At 39.6% G+C, this 21,119-nt stretch overlaps 1 protein-coding gene across 1 annotated transcript in view; it reads right to left on the bottom strand.

Annotated features, from left to right (window-relative positions):
• Window positions 1-1,718: 1,718 nt before the first annotated feature.
• Window positions 1,719-21,119, bottom strand: part of SEMA3E (semaphorin 3E) — a 148,547-nt gene continuing 129,146 nt past the window's right edge. Inside the window, exons 12-17 of the mRNA XM_075727810.1 lie at window positions 18,598-18,689; window positions 17,347-17,388; window positions 14,110-14,276; window positions 8,218-8,285; window positions 5,956-6,095; window positions 1,719-2,171 (exon numbers count right to left, since the gene is read on the bottom strand). Coding sequence (XP_075583925.1) covers window positions 1,719-2,171; window positions 5,956-6,095; window positions 8,218-8,285; window positions 14,110-14,276; window positions 17,347-17,388; window positions 18,598-18,689 — 962 coding nt within the window. The remainder of the gene's footprint in view (window positions 2,172-5,955; window positions 6,096-8,217; window positions 8,286-14,109; window positions 14,277-17,346; window positions 17,389-18,597; window positions 18,690-21,119) is intronic.

Below are 21,119 nucleotides of genomic sequence, written 5' to 3'. Positions count from 1 at the left end.
GAGTCTGTTCCTAGAGGAGCACAGCAAAGCTCACTAGCCTTGCCAGCAACTCTGAGATCCTCTCACACACAACCTGTTTGGAAAACACTGGGTTAGCATTGACTGCTGCATTTGTTAACACAGCAAACCTAGCAAATCTCTGTTATCCAGGCTGTTAATTCCCACTAAGTCTAACTTCTGTTTCCTGATTAGAAGTTGAAGCTCAACGTGAACCTCTTTGAAGCTGGTGAATCTCTCGTATATTTTCTTGGTGGCATCAAAATCTGCATCAGCTTCGGTATTTCCCCTATTGGCAGCATCATGTTTTCATTTGAGGAGTTGACTCATTTGTGTTTATAACTTCCCTATCTTTTTTTTTTTTTTTTTAATTTACAATTAAAAAAAATCCAATTCATATTGTAATATCAGATTTGTCAAGTACTGAAATGTTAGTTTTTCTGTATTTTCTGCATCTGGTTTCTTGAACTTAAAAAAAGATTTTTTTTTTTTTTTTTTTTTTTTAAAGTAAGCCTTGAAAGACCTAGATTGTAAGTGACTTAGTTATTTGATCTCCTCTCCTGGTATTACCCACAAGAGCAGCAAAGCAGCTCTTTTGACCAGAGATCACATATCAGGAAAAGATTTACCTGGAGCAGACCCTGAAACTATAGAAACACAGCTGCATAATGCTGTTCTTGTTTTTAATCTACATCCTAACTTTTTATGACTGCATTTTACCCCAAAAGCATGTTAACAACATAAAGCATTACTTTAAATGCTGTCTTTCCAGCATAAATTACTTCCAACACTGCCTTCTAAATCTGTGGATTTAGCACAGGAAGACTAGAAGAGTGTGCTGAAAACAAACCAGCTGTGGATCTGGGCAATGCTTTTTCGCTCTACACGTTACTTCAGAAAATAGATGATAATATCGGGTTTCGCTTTGTTTCACCACAAGAGGGCACCCCCTTAATTCGTGTCATTCCTAAGGCAATGTCCGTTACTAGAGACAAGATAGACTCGTTTTCTCCCTAAACCATTATTCCGACTTTTTATATAGGTAAGCTGAAGAATTTCATTCTGTTTGTGTTCTCAGCATGCATTTAACTTACATCAAGTTACTAGGCAATATTATTTAGCTGTGAGAGCACACTCTGTTTCATAAATGACTTATAAAAAAAATGGTGGGAAGTAAATAGGATTTCCCCTCATTATCTTTAGACATAGCAGTACACTGTATTAACACAACTCATTGTTCTCAGTGATAAACTCAGACAGGTCACAATCAAAAGAAAAGATCTTAAGACGTGCTGCTTTCAGAAGCATGAGAAATTTGTGAAACAAAGAAATGTGTTCTATTTTTCATTCGCTTGTGAATGCTTAGCTATTTGAATTTGCTTAAATATGCCACCATATGCAACAATATACAGCGCAAGCATGGTCCACACAGGAAACTGATTCAAGCACTCAAAGTCTGAAGATTGTCACGTCCTCCCTAATGCAAAACTCTGATTGCATTGACCTACTTAGAATCAGATTGTTCAGAAGATTTTGTTTAAAATGCTTCTAAACAGTCATCATGAGTGTACAGTATAACTTACCATAGCATTTTTGGTTTCAGTCCTGATAGTTTTTATATATATATAAACATGTCATTTACCAAAACCAAGACTGATTTCTCCCTCTTACTTAAGTCCAAATAAAATTTTGCCCAGAAACAGTAGATGGATTTTTGTCCATCAAGAGTCAGCTATGTTCCTGGGCAATCGGTAATGCTCTGGCCTGATCCTTGCCTTCTTCTCCTGAGGGTTGGCGTATTTCCACTTGGATGGAGACATTTTCAGCTTTTTTCTCTTCTTATCTGTACACCACACTTTTTCACAGTATTCCTCCACCCTCTGGAAGTTGCTGTAACCTATTAGTTGAAGAAATTCCTTGTACCATGGCTTTGATGCCTGAGGTATACTACTCTGCATTGGGCATGGCATTTTGTGAGGTATCTCCTCCTCATAGTCTTTATTGAACATTTCATCTACACGTTCTTCCTCGACTATTTCCAGGGTGATTTTCCTGACAGTGTGAACAATGCTGTGTTCCACCGTCTGACAAAAATAGGTCCCTGCATCCAGCCGATGCAGCTTCAGGAATAAGAGGCCAAGGTCCATTTTGATTACTCTATCATCTGTCTTCACCTAAAAACCAAATTGACACAGTTATAGAGCACAAGCCTTTACTATTACATTAAATCAGTGCAATAACTTCTGAAATGTACTTTCATGAATATAATATTACATTTTGAGAGGAAGATTAGGGATCCACAGTCCTTTAATTCACTGTTTTTAAGTAATGAAAATATTTACTTGAGGTAAAGGAGTTGAACTGTGAAAGGAAAACTATCTAGAGAATCTGGCAAGAATGGTAGAACAGATAGTAGAGCAGACAGTTCCCTGTTCTCCTAGCATGGGTTAGTCACTTGTGGCTAAATCACAGAGGGAAATAAGGTTGAAACATGCAAGTAAACTACTGGATGGAAAACAAAGTGGCATTTGCCAGATGACCTGCAATAACTGTCCCTGTGAATGCTCTTATATATTGACAGATGTTTCTCAGATGACACTCTCAGATATTTCTATATCTAACTGCAGGACCATTGAGATCTTAAAGCCTCAGTTCTAAGTTTGGTGTTTGAGTTCTCCCTACAGCTTCTGAGAGCTAGGTTGTTAACTACGATGCATTCACAGATGCTAGCAAGGGAGCACTGAGCTCTTTGATCCAGCCAGCAGAAGTGCCCAGGAGAACAGAATCTCCATCTTTCTCTTTAGCAATAAGACGCTGAATATAAAGCAGAAGAGAAGTACTGGGTGATGAATGGATTCTCAGCCTTGCAGAGAAGGCTCTGGGGATATTGGTGGGTGAGAAATTGGAAATGAGACAGCAATGTGTACTTGCAGCTCAGAACGGCAACCATATCCTGAGCTGCATCACATGAAGCGTGGTCAGCAGGTCGAGGGAGGTGATTCTCCCCCTCTACCCCTCTTTTGTGAGACCCCACCTGGAGTACTGCATCCAGCTCTGGAGTCCCCAGCACAGGAAGGACATGGACCTGTTGGAGTGGGTCCAGAGAAGGTCCATGAAAAGGGGGAGCAGAGGGATGGAACACGTCTCCTATGAAGAAAGGCTGAGAGGGTTGTGGTTTTTCAGCCTGGACAAGAGAAGGCTGCAGGGAGACCTTATTGCAGCCTTTCAATATATAAAGGGGGCTTATAAGAAAGATGGAGAGTCTTTTTACCAGGGTCTGTAGTGATAAGACAAGGGGAATGGTTTTAAACTGAAGGAGGGTAGATTTAGATTGGACAAAAGGAAGAAATGTTTTACACTGAGGGTGGTAACACACTGGAACAGGTTGCCCAGAGAAGTTGTGGATCTGCATTCCTGGAAGTGTTGAAGATCAGGCTGGATGGGGCTTTAAGCAACCTGATCTAGTGAAAGATATCCCTGCCCATGGCAGGGGGTTGGACTAGATGACCTTTGAAGGTCCCTTCCAACCCAAACCAGTCTGTGATTCTGTGACTATATTATTCTACTTCTCTCTGCTTGTAACTGTCTTTTTCTAATGACTATATAATTATTCATGGAAAATAGAATAACTTGCAGGGGGAAACATTGAAACAAATTAATCCTAGTAGCATAAAGACTTACTGGAAGGTTAGAGTCTGTTCATATTTACACTCCTGGTGTCCAGTATCCAAGTAACTGGGTCTAATGGGATGAGCTCATAATAGGACATCCTCCCCGCCTCACAGTTCACTACCTTTTGTGAAAGACCTGATTAATAGTTCTATTGTAAGAATGATTATGCATGGATAGGGATCTTCCAGGTAAATACATGAGGAAATACCAAGTCTGAAAGTCCATGCAGATATTTGGGACTTGGACAAAAACGTGCCTGAAGTGGGGATGGCATTCTTCTTGCTTAATTTTAGATATTTAAAGCAGAGTGTGGCATCCTTGGTTGTTTTTGTATTCAGTGATTTACTAGCCATTTTTTGCCTGATGAAATGTAGCTGTCTAGTTAAGCATGAGGTGATACCACTGGCTAGAACTGCAACACCTTCTAGTCTGACTTCAAAGGTAGTGTACATCAGCTAGCTCCTGGGTAGATCTCTTTATTATAAATGTCCACATTTACTATCAGATGAGTCCTACTCCAGAGGTCTGCACATGTCTGTGACTAAGCTGGGGTCTCACATTCACAGTAGAGCCTAGCTGCTAGGCAGTAAGGGAACCATCCTTATCCTTTGGTGGTCGAGGCTTTTCTCCCTAGCTCCTTCCACATACTAAGTGGCGATAGCTACATTGATGTGTATCAGAGAAGTATTGAGGAATAAATATAACACCACTTAGGAAGCACTTTCATAATAGGGAAATATATGTAAAAGAGGCAGAGAATCCACCAACACCCATTTTCAGAAGGTTCTGTAATGTAATGGGTGAGGCAGCAAGAATGAATAGATGTTAAACTAGCCTAACATTGGGAGTGATATGTACACATTTCACCTCCGCAATAACATACCAAGAGAAGTGTTGGGTTCTCTTTTGTTTTGACATCTTAAATCAAGTTTCGCTACATTTCTAACATCTGTGTTCAAGATGCTGAATGCAAACTCTAGATGAAATTCTCAGGTCTATTAATTCGAGAGAGCAGATGAACATTACACCCATGTACATTTCAGCAACTGATGACAGGCCTTTCAGTGAAGATGTAATGTTCCTAAGCACGGTGTGGTGGGTTGACCCTGGCTGGATGCCAAGTGCCCACCAAAGCCACTCTGTCACTCCCCTTCTCAACTGGACAGGGGAGAGAAAATATAACAACAAACCTCGTGGGTTGAGATAAGGACAAGGAGGTCACTCAGCAATTACCGACACAGGCAAAACAGACTCGACTTGGGGAAAATCAGTTGAATTTATTACCAATCAAAACTAAGTAGGGTAATGAGAAATAAAACCAAATCTTAAAACACCTTCCCCCCACCCCTCCCTTATTCCCTGACTCAGCTTCACTCCTCATTTTCTCTACCTCCTCCCCCCAAGCAGTGCAGGGGAATGGGGAATGGGGGTTGCGGTCAGTTCACCGCACGTAGTCTCTGCCACTCATTCCTTCTCAGGAGGAGGACTCCTCACACTCTTCCCCTGCTCCAGCGTGGGGTCCCTCCCATGGGAGACAGTCCTCCATGAACTTCTCCAACATGGGTCCTTCCCACAGGCTACAGTTCTTCATGAACTGCTCCAGTGTGGGTTCCTTCCATGGGGTGCAGTCCTTCAGGAGCAGTCTGCTCCAGTGTGGGTCCCCCACGGGGTCACAAGTCCTGCCAGCAAACCTGCTCCAGCCTGGGCTCCTCTCTCTCCATAGGGCCACAGGTCCTGCCAGGAGCCTGCTCCTGCATGGGCTTCCCATGGGGTCACAGCCTCCTTTGGGCACATCCACCTGCTCCGGCGTGGGGTCCTCCCCGGGCTGCAGGTGGAGATCTGCTCCCCCGTGGAGCTCCATGGGTGCAGGGGCACAGCTGCCTCACCAGGGGCTGCACCAGGGGCTGCAGGGGAATCTCTGCTCCGGTGCCTGGAGCACGTCCTCCCCTCCTTCTTCACTGACCTTGGTGTCTGCAGAGTCCTTCCTCTCACATATTCTCACTCCTCACTCCAGCTGCAGTTTGTGTCCCTGGTTAGATTTTTTCCCCCCACTTCTTAAATATGTTATCCTGGAGGTGTTACCACTGTCACTGATGGGCTTGGCCGTGGCCAGCAGCAGGTCTGTCTTGGAGCCAGCTGGCATTGGCTCTATGGGACATGGGGGAAGCTTCTAGCAGCTTCTCACAGCAGCCACCTCTGTAGCCCGCCCTCTACCAAAATCTTGCCATGCAAACCCAATACATGTGGGCTCTTTTAGTTAAAAGGTTAAGCTATAAGGATATTTACCTCTTCCTTCTTAGCTTCATGTGCTCGCTGGAGAAACCAAATTACTTTTGCTTGTAAGGTCCGAGGGGTGCACTCCAGAAGGGTGCTGTTGTACTCTATTCCATAAACAAGTCGCTCCTCAGTCTTCTCCAGGGCTTCACCTGGAAGGAAAAGAAATGTTTTAAAAATATGTGTTACTGCCAATACTTGTTACACTCCATATACACAGCATATATTTACTCTTAAGAGTGAAGTTTAATTCAGATCCAACCCTATAGTGACTGAAAAGTAGTGTCTGGTAAAGGTCTGACCTGATAAGTGAATTCTCCCTTCATCTCAGACTTTCACAGGATCTGGCCATAAGATAAATAGACAAAATTGTGCCATGATTCAGCTAAGATTATACACAGAGAAACAGATTTCAGCCTTTCACACTGCTAATTGCTTGTGCCTGGTTCTTATGAATAGTTTATCTATTTCATTTTCACTCGGTGAAACAGAAGGATTCAATACAAGCTTAAATATGATAAAAAAATAAATATTTTTAGGGATAAGAATGAGAGCACATAGCCTTTTACAAAATTCAACTCTTAAAAACTATAAATACCCTAACCAGTATTATACATATCCATGTTATACACGTGTAAAATGAATGTATAGTTTTAGCTTATGGGTGCTAATAAAAATAAGGTGAATGAAATTAATCTGTCCTGGTTTCAGCTGGGATAGAGTTAATTTTCTTCCTAGTAGTTGACATAGTGCTGTGTTTTGGATTTAGTGTGAGAAGAATGTTGATAACACACTGATGTTTTAGGTGTTGCTAAGTACTGCTTATACTCATCAAGGACTTTTCAGCTTCCCATGCTCTGCCAGGTGCACAAGAAACTGGGAGGGGGCACAGCCAGGACAGCTGACCCAAACTGGCCAAAGGGCTATTCCATACCATATGGCATCATGCTCAGTATAGAAACTGGGGGGGTTAGTTGGGGAGCAGTGATCGCTGCTTGGGGATGGTCTGGGCATCAGTCGGCAGGTGGTGAGTAATTGCATCATGCATCACTTAGTATATTTATTATTATTATTATTATTATTATTATTATTGTTATTATTATTATTATTATTATTATTATTATTATTATTATTATACTTCAATTATTAAACTGTTCTTATCTCCACGCATGAGTTTTCTCACTTTTACTCTTCCAATTCTCTCCCCCATCCCACCAGGACAGGGGGAGTGAGCGAGCAGCTGTGTGGTGCTTAGTTGCTGGCTGGGGTTAAACCACAATATAATCAAAACTCAATTCTGCTTTTCCAGCCAACAGAACATCTGGACGAAGGTAAGCTAGATGTTACACTGGAGGAGACCAATTGCCTCATTAATGAAATCATGTTATTCCACAGTAGTGAGAAATATTCTTGAGACCAATCAGTTTTATACCCTAAAACCCACGGAGTTTGATATCATTGTGATTTCTCTGTTGTATTTCAAACTCTGTAGAATCAATGTTTCATACTGGAATATAGTTTTCCAAAATTTACTATGTCCTCCAATGGACTCTAATTTTAATGAAGCTTTCTCTGGTCAAATAGCTATGTAATATTTAATATCTAAAATATCTTTCCTCTTCTATTTATCTAAAAAATCTCCTTTTTATTCAATTTTTTTTTCTATAAAGGTATTGGCTGTTATCCTGCAAAATATTGAGGATGTCCAGGCATCTGTTTTCTTTCTGTTTTGCTGTTCCCAATACCAATGTTTGAAATCATCACTTTCCAAGGTTTGGACAACAGCATTAGACACTGTAATCTTTTTTTAGGACAAATCTTGATAATGATCATAAATACACAGTAGTGTTCTGACATGTCATTGCCCATGTTTGTGCTAGGGAGCTCCTTCAATTCCCACCTCTGGCTGAGTGTCCCAGCAGTATTTCATATTCATGTCAGGATGCAGCCCTGTGGTTTCTTATCCCTGCCCCATCTTTCCACTTGCATTTCTGTTGGAAGCCCTTGAGATGCATTAGCCACATCCCTAGTCTGAATGTCAGGGCTGCAGGACTACATGAATGCTATAGGATGCACATGACCTGCCATCAAAACAAAGTCATTCTCAGACCTGGATGACATGGGCTCATCCCCATGACTCTTGTAACTTATTCTAGGAATATGCCAGTAAAAAAACACTCAGGTGAGATCATGGTCTGGCTCATACTCTTGGCAAAGTCTGTGTTCTCCGTTTCAGGCATTTGCTAGCAATTTGTAAAGCTGTGAGTAGATTACCAATGAACTGCTGGCCAAAACACTGCTGCGCTGCATTTCCATGTCGAACATCTTGTCGGCGGAAGCGTCTGGAGGGGAAAAAATGGAATTGGTTGAGATAACATGTTTAGCTTACAGATTGTTGGATTTATACTAAAGTAGCATTCATTAAAAACATAAGGAGCTAAATCTTGATTCCTAAAAATTTAATGTTGTTGTGAGAAGTACTCATTTATGCATTGGTATCTTCTTTAACGTATTGGGAATCACATGTCTGAAAAAAAGAAACACACTTTCTGGGGAAGAGACAAAACTACATGTCCAGTTTATACATAACTACACTGATGTTATAAATACTAAAATGAGATCCTCCGAACCAATTGGGCAAAATTCAGTGCTAGGAAGAGTCAAAGGGATCTTTAGCCTGTCTTTGGGTTCTCTTTCTCTGGAAGCCAAGGAAGTTTTCCTTTTCTAGTTTAGAACAGTTTACTGCGTATGTGAATGGTAGTTCTTTTATCCTTTGCTCTCATGTTATTTTTTTCAGTTGGGAATCTCAAAGCGCAGAGCAAATACTTCATTCCATCTGTGTAGCAGACAGTTGTTAAGCTCATTTTTCTCAATAGGGAAACAGACACATTCATGAGTTGCCCATGCCTAGAAAGCAAGCTAGTGGCAGAACCGTGGTCAGAACCTGGGAGCCACAGCTGTGACCTGGAAATAATACAATTGCTTTTGAGAGAAAAAAATGTTGTGAGTTTTGGGCTTTGGGGTTTGTATATACATTTACTGAAAAATAATGAAAACTGTACTTGTATGGTGCATTCCCAGAAGAATTGTGCTTTTACATGGCATTTTTTTCTCTGAGTGTCCTCATAAATAAAATTAAGGTTGCTTACTAGGGAAATGAAAGAGCCGATTGGAATGTCCTGTCTTGCCAGATGTAGTTTTTCCAACAACCTGGAATTTAGTTATACTAAGGATACCTTTCCTTTATTTGCATAAAGATTAACACTACACAGTATTACCAATCCCATACATAACAGATTAACAGAAATACGCAATGCAGATCTTGCACAGCAGGTATGTGTACAGTATATATCATATATGATAGAAACAAGCAAAGCCAAACAGTTTTGTTATTCTTTGCATTTACTACTTAAATAATGCTTTTCTCTTAGTGCTATGTGAACACAAAAGGCAGAATTTGTATTTGGCACAAGTTGAATTTACTGAAATTATGTAGATTTACACTATTTAAAGATCTTGTTCATGCATGTTACTCATCATATTTCTAAACTGGCTGTAGACAGTGATTATTTGACGAGTTCTGTCACCCATATGGAGTTCTGATCCAGTGGTGCTGGTAGACCAAGAGGGCAGCTTTAACCTTTACTGATATTCAGAGCAGAACCAATGTTTTGCCATTGTTGTTTCAAGGGAATCTGCAAATTCAGTGGGGACTGCATTGTGCCTTTTAGGCAGAAGTGCTAAAAATACCTGCATATTATTAAACAAAAACTGAGATTCTGAGATAGCCACAGGGCTTTATGATGCCCTGGGAGTGCTCACTGTAATGTATAGATGCTGCAGCCGTGCTTACTGATAACTCTGCAAAGTGTCAGTGCTGAATAATGCTGCCACCAGCTTTGCATATCTGTGTAAACAGATGATCCAGAAGACACATTGTCTTGCACAAATATACATAAATACTATAGACATCAGCCTTGAAAAACACAAGCAAAACCCCGCTGCTGTCAGGCCCAGCAGCCCTATCTAGCAGGAACAGGACAGTTAGCAGGCATGTACTATTTACTCTTCAGTTCCTGAAGATCATTGTAGAGCTAAAAAAATCCTAGTCCTGTAAGATAGGATATGTCTCCAGTTGTTAGAACCATTTAAGAAAAATAAACATTTGTTTGACATAGTTTTACTGTTGTGAGTGCGAAGACTTGGGAAGATACATTTACCAGTGCCTTCACTTGTTACTTTTTTGAAGAGAAGGAAAAAATGGGGAGAGGTGCTGAAAGAGAGGGAGATGCTGGGAGATTAACTTATTTCACAAATACTGACATAAGCCTGGTATTTGTTATTTTTTCTTAGAAATAATTTCATTCAGAATTCCATGAGTAATAGAGTACCAGACAACTCCTGAGATAAACTGCTATAAGGAACAATTTTCAGTGACTAGCAAATGCACTGAATATATGCAAGTGTCTTTTGCAATCTGTAACTTCATGAATTTAGATTTCAGTCTGCACGTCTGTGCTTTCAGGAACTTAGTAAAAATGATCTGCGAGAAAGCAATGCAGCCGTCATCATCATCATCACCATCATCCTCGTGTTTCTTTATTATTTCCCAGGGATAGATGAGGCAAAGTGGAAAAGTCTCGGGGAGAAAGGGCACCATCGCGGTTCGCGCAAGTGAATCAGTGGGTCGAGTTTGAGTTTGCCGAACCGAGCGTTACAACAGAGCAGGCAGCGATCAGGGGAAGGAGGCTTGTAGGGGAAAAAGCTATAGATTTGGGGGGAATAAAAATAGCTGTTCAGAGCCCCCTTGCTAACCATAACAGACGAAATGTATTTGTGTGTTTGCTGGTGGAGTGGGCGGTGGAGAAAGAGGACAAAGAGGGAGAGGAGGCAGGAGGGCAACCGTCAGCTTCTTAAAATTAGCTAAAGAATCACAGGTTACCAGACCTACCCAACCTAAAAGACATTTTAAAATTACTTCAGCCCTTTTGCAGCCTGGAGGGTGAGGTGGCACAGCAAAAATTCTCACTTGTAAAATTTAGTGCTTGCTTAGGTAAAACTTGAACCTGTCTAAATCAGATTGCAGAGGTAATAGTGAACTAAAGCATTTCTCTAAGTCCTGGACCTCTCTGCTTTCTCAAGGGCACTTCATGGAAGTTGAATGCAATATAATTTCTTTCTGTCATCTTAAGTATTTGCAGTATGCAGGAGCTGTACACCTGTAACTACCATGACATTGTAGTGTGCTGCACTACCAGCATCAAGATATGAAATTTTGGGCTCAGTTTTTATTTGTCCTTAATTAAATGCTAGATATAATTAATTATCCAGGCTATGCATTTACAAGGAATTTTAATATAGGCTTTCACAATTCAGCAAATTAGTACCAGCTGTCAAGCAAAGGGTTTTTTGTATTTATCCTGCAGACCGCTCTATATTCTGAACATGCCTTCATTTACAGTTTTTCTATTTCATGTGTCTCTAAGCATTTGTTATACCTTGGAGACATTAGGATGTAAAGCAGAGAGCATTTGAATCAAAGCGGGGAGGACACATTTTACATCCCTGCTTCGGTTCAACAGTAGGACTGGAATTAAAAGGAGCTTTTAGCTGTGCTCTTACTGCACTAGTAGGGCTGCTCTTACAAGTCAAAAGCCCACCTAAATGTACTGTATGAGGGCCACATTTGAGCAGATAGTGATGGTATTAAAGCCAGCTCAAGTGTGTTGTAATGTAAGGCACAGCTCCATAAATCCTAATGAAGTGAGGGCTGCCAGGAACCAGGGGAACAAGTGCTCTACAATGCCCCTTGTACTCATATTACTTGTTCTACCCTGTACAGCTTGAGCATAAATCTGGAGCCCTGAGACAACATCAAATCAAGATGTGTATGCTCTGGGATGTTAACATTAATTGTGCCTGGAGCCCAGGGCAGCCATGGCAGGGTTATTGCCTGCTCAGGGTCACTTGGTATCAGAAAACTCCATGTTGGCTACTGAGACCTGCCTTTTCCAGCAGTGCTTTCCACCTGGTAGTCAGCAGGAGGCAACTTAAAACAACTTCCATACACGTCCTGAGCAGCTCTCCCTGCGTCTCTATGTACCACACAGTTAGTGTAAGCTTCTAAGTTTAAAACGCTCTGAGATTCAGCTATGAGCTAAAGTGAACAAAGCAAATGCCATCTGTCCCTCTCAACATTATTAGTTCTTGCGGACTGTTCTCCAAACTCTTACATGTAAAACAAGTTTTGCAGACTTCAAGAACCTTCAACTGAGTGCAAATCCCTTCACTGCTGCAGTGCTTATCTTAAGAGAAGGAGGGTGATAACGGCAGTATTTTCTTCTTTTAGAGACTGACCTGCTGAATGTTGGGGAGGTAAGGCACAGGAAGGTGCCTGGGGTGCTGCCCATATCACTCAACCCTGGATAAATGTGTGTGTCAGGGGACTTAAGGACTGCTACTCTGGAAATTGTCTTAGGTGAGAAATATGCTAGAAATGTACAACAGAGTTCAGGACTGACTGAATTTCTCTTATCTTTTCTTAGACAATAAGTAGCCTGCAGAACAACATGAATGCTGACACAGTGCTAGCAGGCTGCTGGGAAATCTTTACCTCCCCCTCTTCCCCCCAGATTACTTTTACATCATTAGATGAGTAACCCATATGCTTTATAATTACAGTAATCCAATTTCTACTTATACTGTAGGAAGTTAATCTCCCTGGCCCACTATATAGCTGCTCATCTTTCTTAATGTGGGGCTGGAAAATTTTAGCCAGATCCTTCTCACGTTGAGCAGACAACAAGAGCCTACTTCCTCCCTTAGGTCTGCTTGCAAGAGGCATGAGAAGACTATGCAATCCTGCTTGTAAAAGTGGTGTAGATTTCTTAGGTGATTTAACCTATGCCTTAGTGTAATAAGTCTGAGAGACTCTTCATTATGCTGAGTCATTGGCTGTGTTTCTCATTTTTACATTTTAATGTTCCCTATCCAAAAAGCCAGGTTACCCAATGCTTTCTCTGTTTATTATCTTTTAGAAAAATCCAGATAAATGTCTGTTGTGCCTGACTATAGTCAGGAGTGCATTTGTTTGAGTGCATCTGGGTTCATGGAAAGATAAGGTGTACAGGACAAGAAAAAAACCCACCCTTCATTTTTTTTCTTAGGAAACAATAATCAATTTGGGATACTGTGACTTGGTTTTGACTGAACGATCTCCATTGGCTTTCAAAACTGTCTCCAGAAGTTACTCAGTTCATTCTAATCCTTGCAGTCCATGTAGGTCTAATATATATAAGCATATATTTGCAGAAACAGTAATTGTAAAAAAGCCACAGAAAGGATTTGAATTATACATTACCAAATTTTGGTGACTAAGGCTAGAAATTACTCTCTCTAGTGGTGAAGCTGACTCAAAGTCTTGTGAAAAGGTCTGCATTAAAATATGCATGTTCTAGATGCTTAACCAAGTACCTGTGTAGCTGAATTAGAGAACCTGGGTTTGAGAGAGAAGGGAAGAGAACAGGTATATGGGAAATTACTGCACAAAGAGTGAAGGCCAAGAGCCATGAATAAGTGAATGGTGATAGAAAGTAGTCGTCTCCCCAAGGAAAGAATTAAAGCACCCAAATTTGGCTCATACTTTGAACTGGCCTCTAGAGTAACTTGTCTTTATAAATTCATGGGAGAAAGCCTAAGCCGAACTTTAGCTTTTGCAGACACTCTGGTTTCATTTTGGCTGATATTTGACTATTAACACAGATTCTTCTTTGCTTTTTTTTGAAATTCTGTTGTATATGTTATTGTAGTGTGATATATTTGCTCTATAATACTATAAAAATAGGTCTCTGGTGTTGCAAAGAATCTTTCCTCTGCACACCAAAAGATGTATGAGGAAATTGAGGTTTATTTTAAACCTACTGCAAATAACTACTAAGTGACTTTGCTTCATTCATAAAAATATTCCTGGTACTGCAGTTTATGCCATCCTGTTAATTTGGTTCCTTTACAATCCCTTAAGGTTGCGCTAATAAATTAACAGCTAACATATCTTCTTACTGCTCAGTCACTTTTATGAAGAAGAGTTATGAAGTACTTTGTGTTGCAGTAGGAACTCTGTAGGAGTAGCTATTTTGCAAAAAGGATATCACGGAAAGCTGTTCTCACCTCTTTGCTTGCATTCCTGTGGGGTAGTATCGGGAGCAGGAGATCCCATCCCAAGCACAGTACGGATCTCGAGCAAGGCAGCAGTCCGCACAGGCGGTGCCGTACATGTCACACTGGTGGAACTTCACTTGCGCTATGACTGACTCAGATCCAATGTAGAGCTGTTGCTGGAAAAAAGTACACCATGTAAGATTGAATTCCTAGAACTTCCACTAAAACTTCTGTTACCAGTGGAGTTGTTAAAAAATGTTAGCTTTAGTGTTGCTTGCCAGTTGTGCATCCAGCCTGCGCCCTGAGGGAGGCAGAGTTGCTCTGTAGGAAAATATCTGATTACAGACTAAACTCTGCTGCATGAGAACAGAGAGAAAGAAGGTAAAATGAACAAGTTTATTTTGGCATTTCCTCACTTTTGAAGCTTCAGCTTTGCAAGCTTTGTGTTTGAATAGGCAGGGGTTTGACTTCCTTTTTCTTCCTCAAGATAGTTTCCAATGCCTCCCTCTTTACAATTCTCTGTCACCTAACTGATCTGTGAAAAAAAACCTTGACATGAAATACTTTAAACAAAGAAGTTAAAATCTGCAAAAGTTATAAGCAACTTCAACCTTAAAATGGGAGTTATCAAGTAAATTTAATTCTTGATGTGGCTACTTACAATAGGTACACATATACACATGCACAGGAGCACTATGATTTGTACTATCCCTCAGTGCACAGGAGAGAGATGATTTTTTTTTTTCCCCTGGTACTGTGCAGTCTTTCCTTACAAATTAACTGCTCACAAGCTACTTAAATATTTATTCATAGGGGACTGGGTTTTTTTTCAGCATTAGTGCTAAGCCTGTTTGAATCTTCTGAGTTCACATAAATATCTTTTTCAAATCAAGTGAAAGATGATCAGTCTGATTCATGAGTTGCTGGCATAACAAATTCAGAAGACAATAGACTAAATTTACAGGGATTTGAGGAAAAATCTTGCTGCTGGTGAATATAAATGGAGTGAACACAGAAATATGCAGTGTGCACTGCAATAGGAACTGCTTATGCACACCTCACTTCCATGGATTTACCAGTTAGAAAAAGAATTCCTAATGAACACTTAAGCTGTGCTTATCCTAATGGCCAAACTTAGTCTATAATTCCCACCCTTAGACCAAGCTTTCAAAATCTGATATTTTAAAATTCTTAAAGCTGAAAAATACAGGCATTTCATTTAGTCTGGCTTGCCTATCACAAAGCATGAAATTTAAAACTAGGAGAGGCTGGTAGCAGTAATGCTTGAAGACTTGCTGAGGTAAACCAGATGATAGTAGCAGAAACTCAGTCTGCCAACTGGAATGAAGAAGAAACCTAGGATCCTTGTTTGAGGGGAATTCTTTCTTGTCTGCAAAGGCTGCGGTGTGATTGTCCCAGAGACATGAACAACACTCAATGAGACATACGAGTTGGGATTTTCTCTTTCATCTATTAGCAGGGGTAAAGACTACCCTAAGTCTTGGTTTCTTCAGAGGAGGGCAAAAATAATCTGATACCTAGTCAACTGAACATCAAAGAAGAACATTCCTTCCCAGCTTTTGCAGATAACTAGCTCAGCCCTGAAACATGGTATTTTATTGCACTGTTGGCTTAGTGAAGACTGGTTAGTGTTATAAAGATATTGAGACAAAGCTCGCAAGGAGATCTCCACAGGCTCACAAACTCCAAGCTCAAAAGAGACCAGCCAAAATACTCGAGCAGAGAAGCTATGTAACTTTTTTCACATAAACTCAACTAAGTTCTACTTCTGCTTACAGATCTCATTTTAAAGATGAAATGACTTGGTGTCAGCCCCACCCCTAACATGTATTGCAACATTTTATTGTCCTCAGTAACAGGAAACTGCATCCTATTTCCAGATTAAGTTTATCTACATTCAACAAGCTGAACTTGGTTATTTAATCCTGATATTGCTTTGCCATCAATGTTCAAGAATCCCTATACACATACACTAGGAATTCACTTCATGGGGTAAAATTTTATACCTGGCTCTTCTGTTCTCTCTCAGTCTTTTCTCTGATATCTTGAAAAAGTTAAGCTACTTTTACTTCTCACAAGAAGATTTATTCTTCAACTGCTGAATTGCTTTGTCAACTTTTTTACAATTCTCTCCAGATTTTCCAGATACTTCTTGAATTAGTAGAGTTAGCAGCCCTCTTGGGAGCTGGATGTAATTGAGGAAGACTACTTCATTTTTGTACAGTACCTCCTTTTTACCCTTCCAACACAACCCTTTTACCACGACATTTCACTGAGACCTAAGGGTAAGGCAAATATCTGAAATGACGCTGAAGTCTTTATCGTAATAATCACTTAGGTGCAGTGTTAGACAATCCAGAGCTGCTTTTTACATGGAAAAAAAAAAAAAATCGATTGATCCAGGAAATAATTCAGAATACTTACACCTAAATTCCTCCTCTGAATCACCATCAGAAGACTTTTTATTTCTACATTACCTACAGAAAGAATGCAAGTTGGCTGGATATCAAGAATAAAATGATCTTTTGGGGCACACTCACACCTCCTAGTAATGCAATTTTCATTCTTTATTACTTGTGTTTCACTATGTTTATGTGCACCTACATTGCATCAGTTGTCTAAGATCTATTAAGATATAACTATCCTGGGACGTTTATAATGGCTCCATCATGAGATGATATGATGATGTGGTATGGATGAGAATCTACCTACAAGAGTAATAAACTGGGTGTTTATATAAACAGAAACTAGCAGAAACTCGAAAGGGAGTCAGATCCAAACAGCCCTGAATTTCATGGGCAACTGAATACATGGGGAGAGCCAGCAAGGCTCTTTTTGCACTGATATCCCCATGGGGCCGAAGTCTGTCTGCAGTTATCAGTGAGGAACTTCTCTGGGAGGTGCCATATCCACCAAGCTAATCCCTGCTGTGATTACTATGCTAGTAACTCATGAAACAGATTGGGTTTTACTTACTTTGATATGAATGATAGTGTCAACTAAGGAGATTTAACATTAGAATTGAAAAACATAAGTGCTTCATAAAGGAACAGAGCATATAACCATAAGTTTATATTACAAAAGGATTACACGTATCAGGCGAGATCCCATTATAGATGATGTACATCCATCTGTCTGCCTATGTATCTGTCTGTCTCTATACAGTTTATATCTTCATTACATTTGAGTCACAATCTTCACATTTCAAACTTGTCAAATACTTACCCTTTTAGAGGAGATTTCCATAGAAATAATAGGAACTGGCACCTAGAAAATAGGAAATATTTCTTTGCTTAGAAAAAAGAGTATCTTTTTGCTATGACAGTAAATTAGGTAAAATAGTGTTGATGTTTACTTATTATATTCAGATTTGATAGATACTTTAACTTTCTTTAACTTCTGATGCTACAGAAAGATGTAAGGAAATTGTGACTTCCAGAAGTATTGTTTTAAAAGAGTTTATTTAAAAACAGCCAGCCAACACTTAATTCTGCATTATCGGAGTCACAGGAACACTACAATTTCCCTGTCAAACAAGACATTAGCTCTTTCCACCACTGAATCTCTTTTGTCCTACTTGAGAGTGATAAGTGGAGTGTTCTTTACAACAAAATATTCATTGAAGATAAGATAAAAATAGCAGGAATTCCTTCGTTTACCATTGTCCTCTTTGCCCTCTTCTTAGACTCCTGGAGCAATGGCAAGACAGCCCCTAATAGGTCTATTGAAAACCAGCTTTATCAAGAGGGGCAATTTTTGTGATTTCCGCCCCCCGCCCCCGGCAGCAAGCCAATAGTTACACTGACTAAATGCAGGTACCAGGTTTAAATAGCTAAGTTTGGATGCTAATTTTTCCCTATGGTTGCAAGTAGGTTAGCCTCCTACTTTATGTGGCTAGCATGACATGATGTGAATACTCACTAAGAGGATTTCATTACATTAGCTTTGCTACCTACCAAATACTCAGCTTTAGTCATGGGTTATTCTTAAGCAGAATGGAGTTTTGCCTCACTAGGACTCAGGTTTGCCCACTGTAAAGACAGATTAACTGATTCACTCTTTCTGAGGACTGAGCTTTTTTTATCTGGACCTCATCGAAGCTTCCAAGATTGTAGTAGGCACATATTTGTGCATACAGATATACTCTTTTAAATACTTAATTGGATATGAGGGCAAATTAAATAATTAAATAAAATGCAGTAAGTTTCAAATTAAAAGTGACACTACAACCTCCAAGCATGTAAACAGAAAAACAGTAGTCCTGATTTGCTGCAATACACTTCAGTACTTGGGCTATAAATCCACCTCAGAAAAACTTCTGTTGAAAATGAAGATTTCCTGTCATAAAATAACTAGATAATTAGAAAATTTCTTGCACACAACTCTTATATATTATTTGACTATCCTCAGACTTTTTAGACATTTTAATTCTGCAAAAAATTCAAGACTTGTATATACATATATAGCACAGTTCACCTTGAATACTTGCAGCTCTTCAAGAATCACTTCTTCCATTGATTCTGTCTCTTGATTGTAAATTGTAATGACTTTCAGCACAATTCCGTTATCTGGGAATAAATTTTAAAAGAAAAAACAAAACAAAACTAAAAGTTATAATTGGTGGAAGCATTTATATGGCCTTCAAATACATTAAATGACTTCTTTGAGCTGATAATGGATAGAAATTTATAAATATGTGCATGTAGTTGCATATTGCTGTTACTGATGAGGATTCTTACTCTTAGAAAATAAACACATATGACAATTTGTCCCTGGCAAATAAGAGTCAACTGAGACATCCCTGAGTTAGATGATTAATTGACTTGTATTTTGCAAACTCTGGGTCATAATGCCTTGGTGAGCTGCAAAAGGATCAAAGAGGGTGACCGTATTTCAGAAAAAGAAATAAGAGTAAGGCAAGGGAGTGTAAAGTAGCTTTAGGATCTGAGTCTTTACACTAGTTAGGAAACTACTAACTAGCCTTAATTGCTGGCAGCAGCTCAGTTCTTCCAGGCAAGAGTACAAAAACCTTCAGGGGTTCATTGTCTTCAGTTCTTCCCCTCTTCTATGGAAACACTGAGCTGCTGTTGATCTGAAGGTGTTAATCAAAGGAAGAGGAACCAAAAAAAAGCTGCACATTCAAAAAGTCTAAGGCACTTTGGAGTTTAGATTTGTCAGCTTCTCTGTCACTACAACTCTTGCAGGAAATCAAAACACATGAATAGCATCTGGTCTTCACCACTTCAGCTTTGTCTTGCTGACTATTATTAGAATAGTCTTGCTTTCCTTCATCAGAAAATCTGTCATCAACAATGGCAAACATCACTTCCTTTCTTCTGTTACTTTCAGTCACGTTTGATTTACAGGGGAAATATTAAGCAGACAAGTACTGGGACAAATGTTCAGCAAAAGATCAAAGTGGCAAACGTAAAGAGAAACCATTAAACTGGGGTCATACACCACTTCTCAAAGAGAATATGTAATCAAAGGCACCCATTTTGTGATGGAACAGTAAAAAGAAATTACATTATGAGCTCTGATTTTCATAACTAAGTCCCTCTTCAAATCCTGCTGACAGACACATGAAAGTTAACCCTGATGTTCAGACTTTGCCTTTGATGAACCTTTCTAACCTGCACTGCTACCCTAAGTAAACTTCTGCTTGGCTGTGAGACCCTGTTTACTTATGTTACACAGCAGGTGTTGGACTTGGATAAAAAAAGATTAACCCTTTCTAACATTATATTGTGAAGAGAAGCAGTGACTTTTTTGATGGGAGCTTTCCCAGAGCAAAGATTGCAGGGTTCATTTTAGATTTTCTAAAGCCCAAATTCCTATGATGGAATTTCTTGTCACCTGAGATTAGACATCTCGAGAAGACTAAGCAGCTGTTGGGTGCCAGTCCAGCATGGCTCTAAAGCACACACTTAAGCCCCTTGGATTCAACTTTGCTGAACAGAGGATTTGTGTACAAGAGTATTTGATACAATATCTCAATCACAAATGCAAGTGGAAAATATGAAAAATCTAGGCACCATTGTAACGTCTGCTATACAGAAATAAGTGACACATGGCACAATGTTTTATAGACCACACTAAGTCCAATACCAAGACCATACTGAGGCTGTTTAAAAGCTTAGAAAAGAGCACTAATATAAATAAGTCTTTGCTATTCTACAAACATGCTTCTTTTGAATGTTCTCAACACTGAAATGTGCTTATCAGAGGAATTTCATTAGTAAAAAATAATTCACTGTAACTGCTTTCCTAAACAAAATGGTCAAAATGATTTGTGATACCCCTCCTGTTGTTAAATTGATAAATGTGAATGTATGAATCCTTGGATTTTTTCCAGACAGATTAGATGTGACTAAAGTCTTGTTTAGTTCCTGGCTTTCCTCTTATTTTCTTAAGTTTTCTTATTTTTCAAATACCATTAGAATGTGTTTTTTTTCCTCTGGTTGCTTAGAGTTAGGGCAGGTCTACGATATATTTTACCTTAATCATATTTGTTTGGTAGATGTTTAAAATCCTCTTTAAAAAAGCTCTCTGTATCTTATGAAAATGGCATAAAAGAAAGACAAGAAAACTTGGCAGAAAACTTCTGTTTCTTTTTAAGAAATTTGGGTATTTCCTCCTTCCTTCCTTGAGCTGTGTTGTAACCCAAATCTGGAAACGGGCAGTTTCTTTTTAATGGTATCAGCTAGACTTGTGGTCTCCAGATTGGGGGAAATAAACTGTGGAATAAAGCCAGTAACTTGAACAGATATTTTTGAGAATCTTGTCACCTTTGTTTCTCTCAGGTCTCCAGGTCTCAGCTCAGAACTATGCTCAGATACGTGATTGTGTTCTCAAGTTTTAAAAATAAGGCCAGTTGTTCAGGAATTTAATTTAAGGTTCTTGTTTGGGGGTGGGGGGGGGGAATGGGGGGAGAGAAAAAACCCAAACAAACCCCAATGGAATCCTATACTTGCTTTTCTCTTCCTAGTCTTTAAATG

Source organism: Pelecanus crispus, chromosome 1 (assembly GCF_030463565.1).
Source record: "Pelecanus crispus isolate bPelCri1 chromosome 1, bPelCri1.pri, whole genome shotgun sequence".
Taxonomy (NCBI): domain Eukaryota; kingdom Metazoa; phylum Chordata; class Aves; order Pelecaniformes; family Pelecanidae; genus Pelecanus; species Pelecanus crispus.
This window is presented reverse-complemented; position numbering and strand designations above follow the sequence as displayed.